At 42.2% G+C, this 17187-nt stretch overlaps 1 protein-coding gene and 1 non-coding gene across 4 annotated transcripts; both read right to left on the bottom strand.

Annotated features, from left to right (window-relative positions):
- Nucleotides 1–5358: 5358 nt before the first annotated feature.
- On the bottom strand, nt 5359–5430 carry Trnav-aac (transfer RNA valine (anticodon AAC)). The gene has a single exon. It is a non-coding gene; the product is annotated as a tRNA-Val (tRNA).
- Nucleotides 5431–11220: 5790 nt separating this feature from the next.
- On the bottom strand, nt 11221–15838 carry LOC109686705 (HLA class II histocompatibility antigen, DO alpha chain). Of its 3 annotated transcripts, XR_012450681.1 has the most exons (6): nt 15680–15838; nt 14302–14571; nt 13636–13917; nt 13422–13557; nt 13087–13173; nt 11221–12515 (listed from the first exon to the last, which is right to left on the bottom strand). XR_012450681.1 is itself a non-coding variant. In XM_074082458.1 (5 exons), exons 1-5 carry the CDS (start codon nt 15759–15761, stop codon nt 13170–13172), a joined length of 774 nt encoding a protein of 257 aa, XP_073938559.1. In that variant the 5' UTR covers nt 15762–15838; the 3' UTR covers nt 11221–13169. The 3 variants fall into 3 exon arrangements, 2 of the variants coding, with proteins under 2 accessions (XP_073938559.1, XP_073938558.1); XM_074082458.1 differs by having other exon boundaries at nt 11221–13173; XM_074082457.1 differs by lacking the exon at nt 13087–13173.
- Nucleotides 15839–17187: the final 1349 nt, after the last annotated feature.

The raw sequence follows: 17187 nt of genomic DNA, 5'->3' as shown, positions 1-17187 counted from the left end.
CTGAGAACTACCTACCTTGTTAGTGTTTACACAGCCCTTAAGGGGTTTTGACTAACTTAATCGTAGGCTGGCATATAAACTCATCAGCTCCCTTTAACCTGTGGTCCCCCCCTTTTTTTTTTTTTAATATGCTTGCGTCATTTCTCCCCCCTACCCCCACCCCTTTCTGGTCCTCTTGAATTAGAAAAGATGCTAAATTCAGAAGTACTTAATAGAGGTTGATGAGAGGGATTATTAAAAAGGCTAAAAAGATACAATGAACATTGAAGTTAAGATTTCATTAAATACATGTCTAGGACTCGTCAGAGGGAATTTAAGGTTTGAGTTGGTTAGTCTTAGTAGGCTACTAGTAGAATCTTAGAGTGGTGTCAACAGCAGGACCGTCTAAGGCTCATGTACTTTCAAGACAGTTTTGTACTTTTATTAAAAGGTTTCTGGCTATTGTGGTAGTGTACATCTAATCCCAGCACTCAACAACAGGAAGGCATTTTCATGAGTTCAAGGCAACCCTGGGCTATATAGTGAAGCTCTGTCTCAAATTTTCTGGCATACCTTTAGGGGCACCTTACAATTTTCCTTAAAAAATTGAGTCCAGACAGCCCTAAAAGCTTGAAGAGATGTAACTGGCTTATCCCGTGGAGTGACTGCAGGCCAGATTGGAAAAAGTCTCCATGCCTATGTCATACCAGTCTTCGAATTCAATTCTCTTCCTAGTTAAATTAAGTAGTACAAGCTCCAGCTCTGTCCCTTAGGTATTATAATAGTTTCAGGTATTGGATTAAGTTCCATCTTGGTTGCCAAAGTTATTTCTGAAGTAACAAACGTCTTTATTCAGCACAGCTAGAAGGACTGTTTTTCCGCCCCTGCCCCACCCCCCAATGCCATTTGCTCCATTTAATGCTTCCCTAGGAAGCCTTTTTTATCTGCTAGAAAGGTGGTAGGAGGGAATTACTCAGTCAACACGTTTGCTCAGTTCTCTGATTGCCTTTCATTTTTTTCAACAGTTAAGTCAGTAGATCTGGACACTGCCAAGCTAAGGAGAATGAGGTGAGGATATGAAGACCAAGCCTTAGAGTTTGTTCTCCATTAATAGAGCACAATTATTTATTACTTCCTAGTTTGGTGATACTGATTAACTTAAGGGTATTCCATCTTAACACTGTGCATGTTTGGTGCACCCCTGTGGGCCCCAGCCCCAACTGGTACTCTTGAATTCCCTTAAGACTGCCTTGATTGAAAGGCTTCCATGAGTGGCCAGCACTCATGACTGACAGGACTCAGGACTGACAGGACAAGGAATCGAGCTGTGCACAATAACCAAAAGGAGATCTACTTGAGCAAGGAGAGCAGCTGTGATAGAAAACTGGGAACATGGGAATAGTAGTAGTTCTCTCTAAGGTCTCATGCAGGTCTGCACTTTTCTGGATCATCCTCTTAGTACAAGCTGTATAAAATCCCTATTACTAGTCTCCAGCAGAAGTTTTGTAATCAGGAAGATAGGAAGTGAATATTACAAAGGATAATTTACCTGAATGCAGGTGGTGCAGGAAGAGTGGAGGAGGAGGGGTTCCAAATAAGGCCAGAAAGCTCCATCAAGGAGGGCATTTTACCCAGGTTCAAGACAAGGGTTTAGTTTTTTTTTTGTGGTACCAGGATTTGAACTCTGGGCCTCAGACTTACTAGGTAGGTGCTCTACCATTTGAGCCACTCCTCCAGGCAGGATTTTGATTTTTATTTTAAATACTGATAGATCACATTTGCAGTGTGCCAAGCACTGTGCCAAACTTCCTTTTGGTCAATTGTACTTGCCCAAATCAACAGGAATTGGTGGAAGTGGGACTTGAACCTGAGTACTGGCTTCAGGATCCACATTTGTAACTGCTGCATTGAACAATTCTGTGAGCTGGTAGGGAGCAAAGAGATGGACATGCTTTAGAGAAGTCTAGAGCGGGTCTCCAGTCCCAGCTACTAGGGAGGGTACTTGAGACCAGCCTGTGCAACAGTTAGACTCCCATCTCAAAAAAATTGTTCTAGGGCTAGAGACTTGGCTCAAGTGGTAGAGGGCCTGCCTTGCAAGTACAAGGCCCTGAGTTCAAACCCCAGTACCACCAACAGAATAATTGCATTAGAGAGAATCAGATTGAGAACGGATAATACAGAAAGCAGTTTGAACCGTTAGATAGTCCAAGCAAGTGAGAATAGTGGTTTGGAAATGAAGAGACAGCAATGTAGATGAAAGGCCCTTGACAGAGAAAGCTATGTAGGAGATAAAAGGTTATCTTTTTTTAATTATTCTTATGTGTATTCAATGCTTGGGTCATTTCTCCCCACTACCTCCACCCCCTCCCTTACCACCCACTCTACTCCCTCCCTCTCCCCCCCACTCCCTCTATACCTGGCAGAAACTATTTTGCCCTTATCTCTAATTTTGCTGAAGAGCGAGTATAAGCAATATAGGAAGGAACAAGTGTTTTTGCTAGTTGAGATAAGGATAGCTATACAGGGAGTTGACTCACATTGATTTCCTGTGCGTGGGTGTTACCTTCTAGGTTAATTCTTTTTGATCTAACCTTTTCTCTAGTTCCTGTTCCCCTTTTCCTATTGGCCTCAGTTGCTTTTAAGGTATCTGCTTTAGTTTCTCTGCGTTAAGGGGAACAAATGCTTATTTTTTAGGTGTCTTACCTATCCTCACCCCTCCCTTGTGTGCTCTCGCTTTTATCATGTGCTCAAAGTCCAATCCCATTGTTGTGTTTGCCCTTGATCTAATGTCCACATATGAGGGAGAACATACGATTTTTGGTCTTTTTGGCCAGGCTAACCTCACTCAGAATGATGTTCTCCAATTCCATCCGTTACCAGCGAATGATAACATTTTGTTTTTCTTTATGGCTGCATAAAATTCCATTGTGACCACATTTTCTTAATCCATTCGTCAGTGGTGGGGCATCTTGGCTGTTTCCATAACTTGGCTATTGTGAATAGTGCTGCAATAAACATGGGTGTGCAGGTGCCTCTGGAGTAACCTGTGTCACAGTTAAAAGGTTATTTTAAATCACTACAGAAGCAGATTCTCTATGTGTAGATAAACACACCCCTTACTTTAGGACCTAGCACAATTCCAGCAGTGGAAGCAGGATAGTTTGTTGACCTAGTGCCACCTGCCTGGCAAGTCTTAGTCTGCTCTAAAGTGTAGGCCTCACCCTTCCATAGGCTGTTGTCCTTCATACCTTCCTTGGTCCTCTTATTTGTGTAGTATTTCTAAGCAATTCTACCCATTTCTCTGGACAATTCCCACCCATAAAATCTATATTGAGACCCCACTAAACATGTCCAGAAAAAATTCTACCTTTTCCCTCAAACTCCCAGCAGGTTTTTCCTCTGCTGGGGATCAAACTCAGGGCTTTGCATGCTGGACAAGTACTCTACCAACTGAGCTACGTCTCCAGCCCATAGATGAGGAAACTGAGTCTGAGAGACATTTAGTAATAGATCCACAAACACAACAGTGATGTATCATCACTCCCCCAGTCAGGGGAGCACAGCCTGATGATTCAGCCTAGTTTTCTGCCACTCACTCTCACTTTCCTTCCTCTCCCTGTTCAGCCTCTGAGGTCTGTTGAGACCCTGTTACTACTCTCCTATTTGTGTACCCCATAAGTCTACCCTTGACTCTTTACTGGCCCAAGTCTACCAGCTACACCATGTCTGAGGGTCCATCAACCACTTCTTTCATGCTCTGTCCTTTCCCCGTCATGCCAGTAAAGCATAGTATAAAGTGTGCCGTGTACTCAATACTTTATTTCGCCAAGAAGCATGTGACCAATGTCTTGCTGTCCCATTATCACTGAGGTTAAGTTTGATCACTGAGTTGAGGTTGTGACACCCAGATCTCTCTGTAAAAGTAGTTCCCCATTTGTCAGTTACTAGTCTGGACAGGTTAGGTATGATATGACCCTCTAGTTCCCCATCATCTATCCTAGTGGCTTTAATACCTATGATATCTTCCCTGAAGCAACAGTCATATTATGTTTACAAAATGCTGACTTTCTAATTCTGTTAGTTCTGGCACTCACGAAAGGAACAGCTTTTCTCATGATTAGAACTATAATTCCTTCTGAAATGGCAGAACATATGCTCATTTTCCTTAAGTACCAATTTTCTGTGTTAGAATATCACATCCAATGGTGATAGAAAAAAGGATATTTTATTATTAATAGGGACTCAGATTTTTATATACTCATTATGTTTAAATCTAGCCTTTTTTTTACGATTCTATTAATCTGAACACTATTGTATCCCAAAACAATAAGATACCCATCACTTATCCATCACTTATTTTTAATCCGTTGGGAAACAGTGTTTAGAAATCAGTGTTTAAATTTTTAAGAATGATTGTTAGTACTGAGCTATCATCAGACTCTTTCGTATATATGTCATTAATTGATATTGACATTGCTGATTCAAATTTAATATTAAAGCTTTAATTCAGCTGCTTTTAATTCCTTTTACATACATTAAAAATTTTGTTCCTATTTATAGTAATGTAAAAGTTGGTTTTATTGTATGCATAATATACTTTCAAGTAATAATACAATATTTCTTAACAATAAAACGACTAAAGGTTTTTGGTAGTTCTTTTTGTCCTAGAATATTTTCCACTAAAAAGACAAAGTACTGTCTTCCAATTCATTGAATTTTTTTTTTTTTTCAATACTGGGCCTTGAACTCAGGGCCTATACCTTGAACCACTCTACCTGTCCTTTTTTTTTTTCTTTTTTTTTTTTTTTTTGTGATGGGTTTTTTCAAGATAAGGTCTCCTGAACTATTTGGCTTCAAAACACAATCCTCCTGATCTCTACCTCCTGAGCAGCTAGGGTTTACAGGTATGAGCCACCAGCACCCTGCTTGAATTTTTTTTTTTGTGTGCAGTTCAGTTTCCATTTGTTTCAGATTTTAGGTTTTCTTTTAAATTATAAAAACTATAAAGCATTTACATGTTTTGAAAGTCAGTATTTACTTGTACTCCTATTGTCCCATTCATTCACCTCTATTCTCTACCTACCTCCATAGGTAGCCATTTTTATCAATTTCTGGTTTGTCCTAGTGTGGTATTTTGCAATATATATATATATATATATATATATATATATATATATATATATATATATATATTCCCCCTCTCTCACCCCCAAAGTAGCCCAAAGTATAGTCATTCTTTTCCATCATGTATTTCCCACTATATCTTAGGGATTTTTCAAATCAGGTCCAAGAGATCATTCTCATTCTTTTTAACAGCTCTGCCGTACTCCATAAGGTATATCTACCTTAGTGTTTCAACTATTCCACTCTTTTGTTGTCTTACAGTGCTGGGGATTGAACCCAGGGCCTTCTGCATGTTAGTCAAGTGCTCTACCACTGAGCTACACCCCAATCTAACTATTCTACTCTTTTTGGGCACTTTTCCAATCTTTTGCTATTAAATAATGGTATATCATTTTTAGAAGGCAGATTGCTATATAATAAAGATACATATGTATGTTTGGCACTTTCTTACACATGCCAAAATGTTTTAGGAAAATATTACTTGTATTGATTTTTCTTAATTAAGTTGTTAACCCTTCTGAACATTCAAGTTTCATGAAGCAATTTAAGAAACCACCAGGTGAGTGTGCAAACTGCTAGGTTTGACAATGTAAGGTGACAATAAATGCAAGATAATAGAAATGATAAAAGCAATAATGTTAATTTTTTTTTCCATTTTTCTTTTATTATTCATATGTGCATACAAAGATTGGTTCATTTCTCCCCACTGCCCCCACCCCCTCCCTTACCACCCACTCCACCCCCTCCCTCTCCCCCCCCCTCAATACCCAGCAGAAACTATTTTGCCCTTATTTCTAATTTTGTTGTAGAGAGAGTATAAGCAATAATAGGAAGGAACAAGGGTTTTTGCTGGTTGAGATAAGGATAGCTATACAGGGCATTGACTCACATTGATTTCCTGTGCGTGGGTGTTACCTTCTAGGTTAATTCTTTTTGATCTAACCTTTTCTCTAGTACCTGTTCCCCTTTTCCTATTGGCCTCAGTTGCTTTAAGGTATCTGCTTTAGTTTCTCTGCGTTAAGGGCAACAAATGCTAGCTAGTTTTTTAGGTGTCTTACCTATCCTCATCCCTCCCTTGTGTGCTCTCGCTTTTATCATGTGCTCATAGTCCAATCCCCTTGTTGTGTTTGCCCTTGATCTAATGTCCACATATGAGGGAGAACATACGATTTTTGGTTTTTTGAGCCAGGCTAACCTCACTCAGAATGATGTTCTCCAATTCCATCCATTTACCAGTGAATGATAACATTTCGTTCTTCTTCATGGCTGCATAAAAATCCATTGTGCAAAAAAATGTTCAATTTCTCTCTCTTTTTTTTTTTTTTTTTGGCAGTACTAGGGTTTGGAACTCGAGCTTACTAGGCAGGTGCTCTACCACTTGAGCCACACCCCAGCCCTTTTAGTTATTTTTCAGGTAGGGCCTTATGTTTTTGCTCAGGGTAGCTCAGACTGAAATCCTTCTACCTACAGCCTCCCACATAGCTGAGATGACAAGTGCATCTCACAATACAAGGCTTATTGACGAAGATCGGGTCTTACTCTTTGCCTGGAGTAGCCTTAAACACTATCCTCCCAGTCTCAGCCTCTGGTATAGCAGGGACTACAGGTGTGAGCCACTGTACCCTGTGATTTATTTTTCTTTATTTAGACATGTTATCAAGGAATTTGAGAGTGAACTGACTACATTTTATTATTTAGTCAGTTCTTTAAATATTTATTGAATAACTTCCAATTTCCAGACACTGTAGTAAGAATTTGTACCTGGAGCAGTCCATATGCCAAAGGCCTGAGGGAAGAAATAAAAGGCAACTGGGAATCTAGCAGGTCTCAGGAGCGGTGTGGGGACTTCAAGGAAGAGGCAGCCAGGAGGCAGAAATGCCAAGGAGTCCTATCCTTGAAATCAAGGCTTATTAGGATTTGGAGCCTCCATATAAAGTGGACTCAAGCCACAAGATGGAGCCAAATCATAAACCACTGGTAGCAATTTTCTAAGCCAAGGTGATTCTTCTCCACACGCTTGATCTCCCTGGAAGGAAAGCCTGAGAAGAGGGACCCCATCAAAGAGAGGCATCTGTGTACAAAGATAAATTGGGTAGCATAAGAGAAAAGAGACTGGAAGCAGGTGGTTTGTTTAACAAAATTGGTCAGGGAAGCCTCTCAGAATTGGTCCCACAGGAGTGTAAGTTGATGATGAGGCATTAATGTTAAGATACTAAACAGGATTCCAGGAATCCTGAGTTCAAGCTCAGGACCAGGAGGGAAGGAAAAGAGGGAGGTAGGGAAGGGGGGAGGGAGGAAGGGTAAAATGAATGACATGTGGAAGGGAAGGGGGAGGAAGGAAGAGAGAAAGAGGAAGGAAGAAAAGAAAGAATGGAAGAAGGTGAGGTAGGACAAGACGTACAGAACCAGGATGGCATTTAGATTATAAGCAAGATGTATGAACAAGGTGAATGACATGAGTAATACAGGTTGAAAGTAGCATCTCTTCAGTTATTCCAGAACCTGTCCATTTTTCAAATTTCACCCCATTCCCTGCTGTCCTTGCTGAAGCCTCAATAGAAGTTGGTTTCCAAAAAAGGGTAAAACCTCCTCATACCTTTCCTAGCAGTGCTGATGTCTGCCCCTTGTTTACAAAATAGTCTCCATTTGCTGTGAGCAGTGTGGGCTTTAGCATCAGACAGATCATCCCAGTTGTCTGACCTTGGGCATGTTGAGTAATTTGAATCCCAGTTTCTACCTCCATAAAATGAGGATAATTATATTAAACTTGCAGACTGGTTGTAAGGAAAAAAGGAAATATTGCAACTGTGCCAGAATAATGCTTTTTCTTTTATCTTCCCTTGTATTTAGGGTTGTGACACAAGACAATAGCAAATGTCACCTATGAGACCCTTCCTCTTCTGCTCTGAATTTCCCAAAGCCTGGTGCATGCTTGACATTATGTCCAAATATTATACCTGGAAGAGGAGTGGTATGCCTTGGAATGCAATAAAGCAAAGCAGAGAGAGGGGGAGGTCCTCCCATACTGAAGGGGGCATTGTGGTCTACAGGTCCTAAGACAGTCCTGCTCCTTCACAACACCCAAAGAAAAAAAAGATAGGGAGGCATCCTAGGAAGGAGGCTCTGTGGTGCTTCTTTGTAGGCACTGGGAATTGCCCCTCACTGAAGACTGCCCTTCCCCAAGCCTGGGACCGAAGCAGTCATACTGCCATTTAGAAAGAACCATACAGGTTAAGACCCAGCATGCTTCTTGCTTAGCGTAATCATCCACATGCTTGAGTAACCAGACCAGACAGAGGCAAAAAGAAAAGGACTTCTCCAAGTCCTTAGCATTGTGTCAGGGCAGAGACCCTTTGAACAACCTTAAGAAAGACAAGCCTCAATAACGACTGAGCTCGAACTGAAATCAGTCTCATTGCAAGGGTGGGAAATAGGTTTTGAGTCAGTTTTAAGATTATTTAAAGAGCCAGACACTGGTGGCTTGTACCTGTAATCCTAGCTACTTGGGAGGCTAAGATCAGGAAGACAGTGGTTTGAGGCCAGCCTAGGAGTCGGGGGTGGGGGGGGAGAGTTTGCAAGCACTACTTCAATGGGGGGAAAAGGCTAGGTTTGGTGGCACACCAATCATCCCGGTGATGGTAGGAAGCTTAAAATAAGAGGAACATGATCCAGGCCAGCCTGGACAAAAAGCAAGATTCTATCTCCAAAATAGCTAAAGCAAAACTCCAAAATAACTAAAGCAAAAAGGACTGGAGGTGTAACAAATGTTACAGTACCTTCCTACCAAGCACAAAGCCCTGAGTTCAAACCCCAATACCACCAAAAAAAAAAAAATAGTTAAACTATTTCTTGCACTTGGTACACAATACTCTTGATTTTTGTGATCCAAGATACAAACCTGCTACACATGAAAAGCATTTGCCACAGGGCCTGGTATATTGTATGTGTGCAGTAAACTGTAGCCAATGTTATTAAAAACAGCTATAGGCCAGTGGGAGAAGGCTGGATTTGAAGCAAATAAAACTGAATTAAATAGAATATGTCAGGTTTTGGAAATATAAGTCACAGACCTCCCATGTTGGAGGAGTAATGAGTATTAAAGGCAGTCACATAGACAGCTCTGATGCATTGCAGAATGTGGTATGTTCCACAGCAAGAGAATGGGCCAAATGTTTTAGATGGGAGGGGTAAACATGGATGGAAAGTTTGATGTGACTTAAGAATTGACTGTTTTGAGGGGTGCCATTAGAAATAAGGTTAAAATAGGACACTGGGGACAGTTTAAGAAAGATTTTCAACCTGAAGGTAATGGAGCCCATATAAAACAGAGGGGAGAGACAGAGAGAGAGAGAGAGATTCATTCTCAGTTTCAGGACTCTGAATATACTTCAACTTGTCAACAATAATGCTGGAAACTCAGAGATTGGAGAAATGACTTGGAAGTTCTGATGGAAATTATTTCCAACCTTGAGCTTTATACCTGTACATGCTGTTGTTCAACTGCTAGATAGAATAAAAACATGTTCTGAAATGCACAGCATAAAATACTTATTTCATATGCATTCTCTCAGGAAGCTAATAAAGAATGTGTGCGTCACTAAAGTAAGACATCAGACCACAGAAGGGTAAGTACTGGGTTCAAGAAACAGAAGATCCGACACAGAGGACAGATAAGTCCTGACAAGGATGGAGAAGGGTGATCCTCGGATGATGGCTGTGTCACCGAGGACAACTAGTTAATTCTAAAGCAGATAGAAAACAGTTTTATATGGCCATAAAATTGATAGGATACCTAATGTGTATTGTAAGGAAATTTATGATTCATTAATCATAGGTGTGACTAAAACCAAGCAAACGGAGAACAGGACAATTATTAACTCCATGGAAACCAAAAAGTCATCTAAGAAAAGAAGAGCTGACATAGTTTATTCTATGATTTGTCTTATATGGTCATAATAATATAGTTCACATTGTTCTAGGTAAAAATGACAATATAACTGTATTAAAGAAAGGGGGTATAAGAAGGGAGGTATTACGTTCTTTGAGGAAGAAAAAAATCCATATCCTCTTTCACAATGGGAAGTAAAACCTAAAGGTAAAAAAATCAAAATATTGCAACACAAACATGTTCTTTAGAGATGGGAGATTAATACCAACTATTTTAGCCCATTTTTCATAACTATAATGAGACACTTGAGGCAAGCTACTTTAAAAGAAAAGTGGTTTGTTTACTTCATAGCTATGGAGATTCAAGGGTATGCTTGGCTCTAGTGAGGACTTCAAAACTGATGACATTACAATGACAGAAGTATATGAGAGAAGGAGAAATCACATTGCCAGCTCTTACAATTCACATTCATGGGAACTAACTCAGGGTCCCATTAAAAAAAAAAACCCTACCTTACTCCCTTCTGAGGGAAGTGCCTCCAATGACGAAGGATCTTCCACCAAGCCCCACCTCTTAAAGGTCTCACTAAGTCAACATCACCACACTGAGGACTAAGCTTCCAACAACATGAACCATAGCGGGACAAACCACAGTGCCAACAGAAGCTTAGAAACAAAGTTATTGCTTCTGAGGATGAGGACATCATAAAACTATTGTCTCTGAGGATGGCACAGTAGGAAAGGGGCTAGAAGCTGGCATTTTTGTGGCAAATCCTGTAGAGCTATTTGACTTGTAAACTATGCTCATAACAAAACTTTGTTAAAAATTAAAATTGATAGAGATTGTGGCTTGGAAAAAGGAATCTGGGGCAGCTCACATGGAACATTCCGAGTGTGACTGGGAGTAGCTGGGGGAGGTAGGTTATAGGACAGAAAAAGGAGTTATTATATAGGAGAGATGACATGTTTATTATCTAACAGGAGAAAACCCTGAGAGAAAGAGTTTGAACTATATAGAAGAGGAGGTGACTATTGAAGGTTTCCTCTAAAAGAGACTGGAGGGAGTCAGCTCATGAATGCAAGAGACCATTTCATTTTTTTTCTTAAATTAAGGACTAGTTGCTTCAAGATTAGAAGGGAAAAACGTGAGTATAGGACAGATACATGTAAAAGATTTGGAAATGTTCCTAGAAGTTCCAATGACTGGGTAATCTGCAAAGTGAAAAAAGCACACCTCTTGATCAAAAGAGGACACTTTCAATGACTTTATTAAGCTTTACGACAGAGATGAAAGAAACACTTTCCAATGATGCATCAAATTAACTTTCAAGCAAAAGACCAGCAGAGATCAGGGCATGCTGACAGCAGACACATCTGTGATGTCTTCTGAGAACCAAATTATTCTTTCTCTGAGCACAATGAATCCTTTACCTCAGATAGCCGTGCTGTGGGATCTTGTCCCCTGCTCTGAGTACATCAGAAAAGGATGGAAACCTGCACCAAATTTGGCCACTCATTAATTTTTCTAGGAACTTGAAATTGTGAGCGGGAGATACAGTCTGTATGGGTGGTGAGAGCTGAGGTGATATAAGTTGAGGAGCTGTCACTGGACATCTTAGCTGATGCAGCAGTAAGTCCACAGAGAAAATGTGGCTAATGGGCAGATTGTGTGGCCTAGTGAGAGTACAAGACAGGCTGTTTGGGTTCTGCTGGCTTTTCAGCTTCCACTTATGTTCCTAGCTAAACCTACCCTTGGGTTCTATGCACCACTTCTGTGTTTTTATGTTAAATACCTTCTACTTTACATGTGATCCTTTTTAGAGGCTTTCTGTTACTGGCAAACAAAACCTTGGATTTAAGACAATCTTCCTCACTTTCATAAGAGTTCTCTGGGCATTGATTTCTTCCAACTTGTTCTCTCTTGGGAAGGCCACCAAGTCCCCATCAACTCTTGGTGTGTTTCATTTCCAGGTCCAAATGTTCACAATTCAAACCCCCATCTTGCCCCTATTTAATTATATCTTGATCAATTTTGATGCACTGATAGACCCAGGTTCTCTAGAAAGCCTTCCTGGTTCAAACTTGGAATTTTCCCCTGCCAATGACCTTCAGTAGAACCAGACTATGTCACGGGTACTATTTACAGACCACAACGTAGGTCAGTTTCAGACTCATCTGGAGCATGTTAAAAAGCAGTGTCTCTGTCATCACTCCTCCCTAATTCAGTACTTTAAAAAGATTCCATCAGTATATTCCATCCTGGAAATCACTCATCTGTGTCACTCTTGGTAATTGACACAAACTACCCTGTATGGCTACTTTTCTCTTTGTGTGTTTTTAATTTTGTTCACAGTTAAATAAAAATCGTCCAGTCCACATTTTAGAGCGTGCCCAAGCAGATGTGTTAGAACTCCTCTCACAAGAAATCGTGCAGGTCTACTCTACTACCTCCCGCCATTACGTTGACTCCATCGAGAGAAGCAGCCTTCTTATCTAAGTCCTGGTCTCTTTGGCATCATGGGACTCTTGGAAATAGAGAAAAAGGAGATGGCTTTTTAGATCATAACTGGATACCAGTGGCCTCCTCATTTAAAGCACACATAGACAGGGGTAGAATTCCCCATGAGCCTGTCCTCTCCCAGTCCCCTACAGAAATGTCATTGGTTGAGGGAATTGTAATAAACATCCTTTCTGGGGAATCTGAATTCAGGAGACAAATTTCATTAAATCCTTGTAAAATGGCCTATGGACAAAGTAACATACAATGTGCCAAATGGAGCAAGACACAGCAGGTCCAGCCCAAGGATGGCTGCCAATGTGGTCATGCTCAGTGGTCATCACCCAGAGCTCCTCTTCAGGTACCAGCATCTCTCACACCTAGGAGTACCGACCCAGACCTGGTTTGTTTTTTTTAAAAGAAAAAAATACAGTGCAAACACCACTAAAGAATTGAGTGCTGCCAGCCAGAGCTTAGGACAGAGCAAGAACATTTGGGGATTTGGGATAGAAGGGGAGCTGGCTGTACCCGAACAGGCACTACCATAAGTACAGGGATGGAGGTTGATGCTATTCAAAGTCAGAATAGTGGGGATGTACTTAGTTGACTCAGGTGCTGAGCATGCAAAGGCTTGAGGAATCCATAGGACATCTCCCACCATCTGTTTCTCTCAGAAGTGTCATTACCTAAAGTAGCAAAAACCATATGATCAAGGTTGTTCAAGCTCATAATTCTATATCCTATCTCTGAGTGCCCACTTCCCCCAGACCTCACTCCCATACCCACTTTTGCTTTTCTATTCCCAATCTACTGCTTGTGTGTGTCACTCTTCCCCAAGGCTCTGTCCCCATAGAATCTCTGATTCTCCACCTCTATCTTGTTCTAAATGGCCCACCTTCTACCCTCCACCCCCAGACTTCTGGGGCTTCTGCACCTGTGAGCCCTGGACATGACTGTGCCTGTGATGATGAGGATGGTGCCCACGAGGAAGCCCACCAAGCCAATGGCCAAGCCCACGACATAGACTATGGTGTCTATGGTGTCCGGTGGTGGGGTAGGCCCCTGGAGCTCTGGAAGAGAAAGGAAAGGTTGGGGGCCCAGAAAGGAAATGGGCCTGAGCAGGTGGGCTGGGGGAAAGGGCTTCATACCCCAGTGCTTGAGGAGTGGCCCTTCCAGGCCCCAGTGCTCCACCTTGCAGTCATAGACATCCTCGGCTGAGGGCACAAAGGTCAGGTAGTGGAACTTGCGGAACAAGTGGTCAGGCTGGGAATAGAAGCTTGTCTGGGCCACTCCCTCTGTGATGGTTTGACCATTGCGCAACCAGCTAACATTGATCACAGGGGGGAAGATGTTATCCACGATGCAGATGAGGATGTTGGGCTCTCCCAGTTCCACTCGAGACTTGGGGAGAACGGTCACCCTGGGAGGCACTAGGAGGAACAAGGTCCTGAATTCCAAAGTCTCATCCCGTATATCTGGGCCTTATGAGGACAAGGATTAAGGGATACTTCCTCCTATTTAGCTATCTTGGGGTGGGGGGTGCTGTGGGATGGTAACCACTGAGGCAGGAAAGGAGGGAGATAGAGGGAAAAGAGATTGGGGACAGAATGGCAACACTGCCCAGTCCCTGGGGGGAGTATCCAGGTGAAAGGGATCTTTTCTCAAGGATAAAGGGGGTCCTGATGGGCCTGGGGAGACCTAGAGCCTCTGGAGAAAGGGTATGTGTCAGAGTGAACAAGGCCAGGTATTGGGACAGGGGGAGCATCTCTGAACCTCCACTGCCTGGCTGGGTGGGGCAGAAGGAGCGCAAGTACCACTGGTCGCCCTGGTTCGGTTGGAGCGTTCCACCAAGACATCCAGATGGACTTTGATCATGGCAATGCTGGACAGCCCACCCTGTAGGTCGAAGTGCGTGAAGTCACCAAACTCAGGCAGACGCCACACAACCTCCCTGTTCTTCAGCTCAACAGAGAACAGTTGATCCCCGTCAAATTCATGGGTGAACTGGCCTGAGGCACAGTAAGATTGATAGAAGGCTGGTCCATAGGAGCCCATGTGGTCAGCTGTGTTGGGTAAGGGCAGGGCTGTGGAGAAAATAGAAAAGGTATCAGTCTCATCCATGATATGTAATGTGTTGAGTCTCAGCCTGGGCCAAATCCTGGGTTATGTGGTGGGGGAGAGCCCTGTTCTGACACTGAACTGGCTCTTGGAGAGCAGAAGGGGTACAGCAGGATGGAATGGAAAGGATGGCAGGAACAGGCTCCCACCCAACACACTATGACCAGCACACGTATGCATAGAGTGTGGCAGTACAGGCTGGGAAGAGGAGAGGCTGCCTAATAATGGTGCCTAGAGTTCCCAGTGTAAGATCTTGGCCATGATCATCTGCTCTGGCCATGAGTGAGGTGGTGAGTTTGGAGGATTTGAGGAGGAAATGGTTAAGGACAGGCACATAAGTGGATCTTTTAGCACAGAGATGCCGTGTAGGAAGGACTAGGGGAAAATGGTTGATGGACAGAAGCATGAATTAAGATTTGTGACACAGAGACTGTGATATAGGAAAAAGTAGCCTGAGGCACCATGAAGTATGGGGGACAAAAGGTCAGGAATTTAAAGCTTATGTCCCCAGTCTTCCATCTTAGCATGATGACTGAACATGTTTCATCCTATAAGTGAATGCCTCGTTCCCTGGAAATCAAGGACTAGATTTCCAGTGGTCAAATTCATTTGGAACTCTGCAATCATTTCTTCAATGCAGAGTAACTACTGTGTGTCCAGCACAATGCCAGGCCAACAAAACATAAGAGATAAAAACAAGCCAGCCATGGACATCCATACCTGGAGCTCATGTCAAGACACAGTAGCAAATGCTGCAATGGAGCTGGACTAGAATGCGGCCATTCCAAGCAAGTCCAAGCGGGACATTTCAAGTGGGAGAGAAATCAGGTGCTGCGCAGCAGTAAGAGGTTTGGGTCTCAGAAAGGAGGAAGGAATGGGAAAGAATCTGAGCATGATAAAAAGACCTTGGCTCAGCTACACTGAGCCAAACCTATAATTAGGTTTAGAATGGGTGTGGTAGAGGTAGGAGGGATTTGGGGGTCTCTAGGTGGAGCAAGTTGCCCATAAACCAGAGAGGGAGAGGAGCACTCATCCTCTATGTCCCTCTCCTCCCCCAGGGTCCTCAGCACTCACCAGTGATGGCTCCTGCTTCCTGGGGGCTCAGGAGAGTCATCAGTGTGTGGAGTCCCAGGACCAGCCCCATACAGAGGACCATTGTCCTCCAGGGCTTTAACCAGATAAGTCTTAGTCTGTGTGGGGAGTAAAGGCACAACGTGGAGGTAAGATAGAAACAGATCCTAGGTTAAGGGGCGACCCTCATTCTATGCAGCCAATCAGAGCAGTTCTCTGCATTAATGAATCTGTTGCTAGGTAAAGAAGTAAAGTGCCTGGGTGAGAAGGTGGAGGAAATCAGTGGGCCTCATGCACTGGAGGTTTTATCTACAGGGGAGTTGAGAAGAAGTTTTTGCTTTGGGGCATGGGAGGCTGTGATCACTGTTACTACCTCCTCCAAGAAGGGGCCTATGGAGGGAGAAAAAAGAGCACCAAATAACTGAGCTGGGACAAAGCCTCTCTATATCTGATCCATGATATAGGGAATCCTACATTTCCTGTACGTTTCTGTAGGCAAATTTGGAGTTAATAAATGAAATTAGAAACTTTTAAAGGGAAATAATGGATACACAGTAGAATAAAAATCCTTTAAAACTTTAAATTGTTTTCCAAAATATTATTTCATTCTGTAATGAAGAATGTATAATTACTGGAGGTGCTTCATCTAAAGAAGAGCTGTAAGGAGCTCCCATGGACTGTCGTGAGCAGGCAGAGGGTGCTGGTGATCTCTGTTTGTCCCTCCTGGTCCTTCATGCTGCCTGGAGGCTGACCCATATGGTCTGCATCCCCCTGGCCTTTTGCCTGGGCTCTGCCAATGGGTAGCATTGAAGGACTTCATGCAATATTAAAAAAATATAGAGTTGTCTGTCTATCCAGGTAAAGAGAAGTCTAACCGCATATCTGGAGGCTATTTTCCAAAAATCCTGAAATAAATAATTTTCAACTTGAAAGGGGTCTGAGAAATCACCTGGCTCTGTGGTTCCAAACCTGGTTACACATAAGAATCACCTGGGGAGTTTCTTAAAATTATAGATTTCTAATTAACTTAAGTGTTCATCAATGGATGGATGAATAAAAACTTCTAATATTCTATAACAGCATGGCTGATAACAATTAATTGTATATTTCAAAATAGCTACTAGTGAGGATTCTGAATGTTTCCAACACAAAGAAATGACAAATGTTTGAGGAGATGGATATACTAATTACCTTGATTTGATCATTATATATTATATACGACATATCAAAGTATCACACTGTACCCCATAAATGTGTACAAGTATTATGTGTCAATTAAATGTTTTCTTTTCAAAGAATCTATTCCTTAATTCAATTTATCTGCTTTTCAAAAATGCAAATTCTTGAATTCCATCCTGTCCTAATAAGTGACATTACCCTCTCCAAAGGTAGGGCCAGGGACCTGTGTTTTTAGCATGCTCCCTGGGTGTTTCTTGGGCAGCCTGTAGTCGACCTTCTGGTTAAAAACCACTCTAATGACCCTTCCTCTAGGCTTAAGGGGTTCTTGCACT

The sequence above is a fragment of the Castor canadensis genome, chromosome 8 (assembly GCF_047511655.1).
Source record: "Castor canadensis chromosome 8, mCasCan1.hap1v2, whole genome shotgun sequence".
NCBI classification, from domain to species: Eukaryota; Metazoa; Chordata; class Mammalia; order Rodentia; family Castoridae; genus Castor; species Castor canadensis.
The sequence above is the reverse complement of the archived record's forward strand: the minus strand, read 5'-3'. Positions and strand labels throughout refer to the sequence as shown.

Excerpts from the sequence above, each read along its gene's own strand:
- LOC109686705 (XM_074082457.1), bottom strand. The coding sequence starts at position 15,761 with ATGGTCCTCTGTATGGGGCTGGTCCTGGGACTCCACACACTGATGACT. Across the intron at positions 13,918-14,301 it reads CCGAACCAGGGCGACCAGTG|TGCCTCCCAGGGTGACCGTT; the intron begins GTACTTGCGCTC and ends TGTTCCTCCTAG. Across the intron at positions 13,558-13,635 it reads GCCACTCCTCAAGCACTGGG|AGCTCCAGGGGCCTACCCCA; the intron begins GTATGAAGCCCT and ends TTTCTCTTCCAG.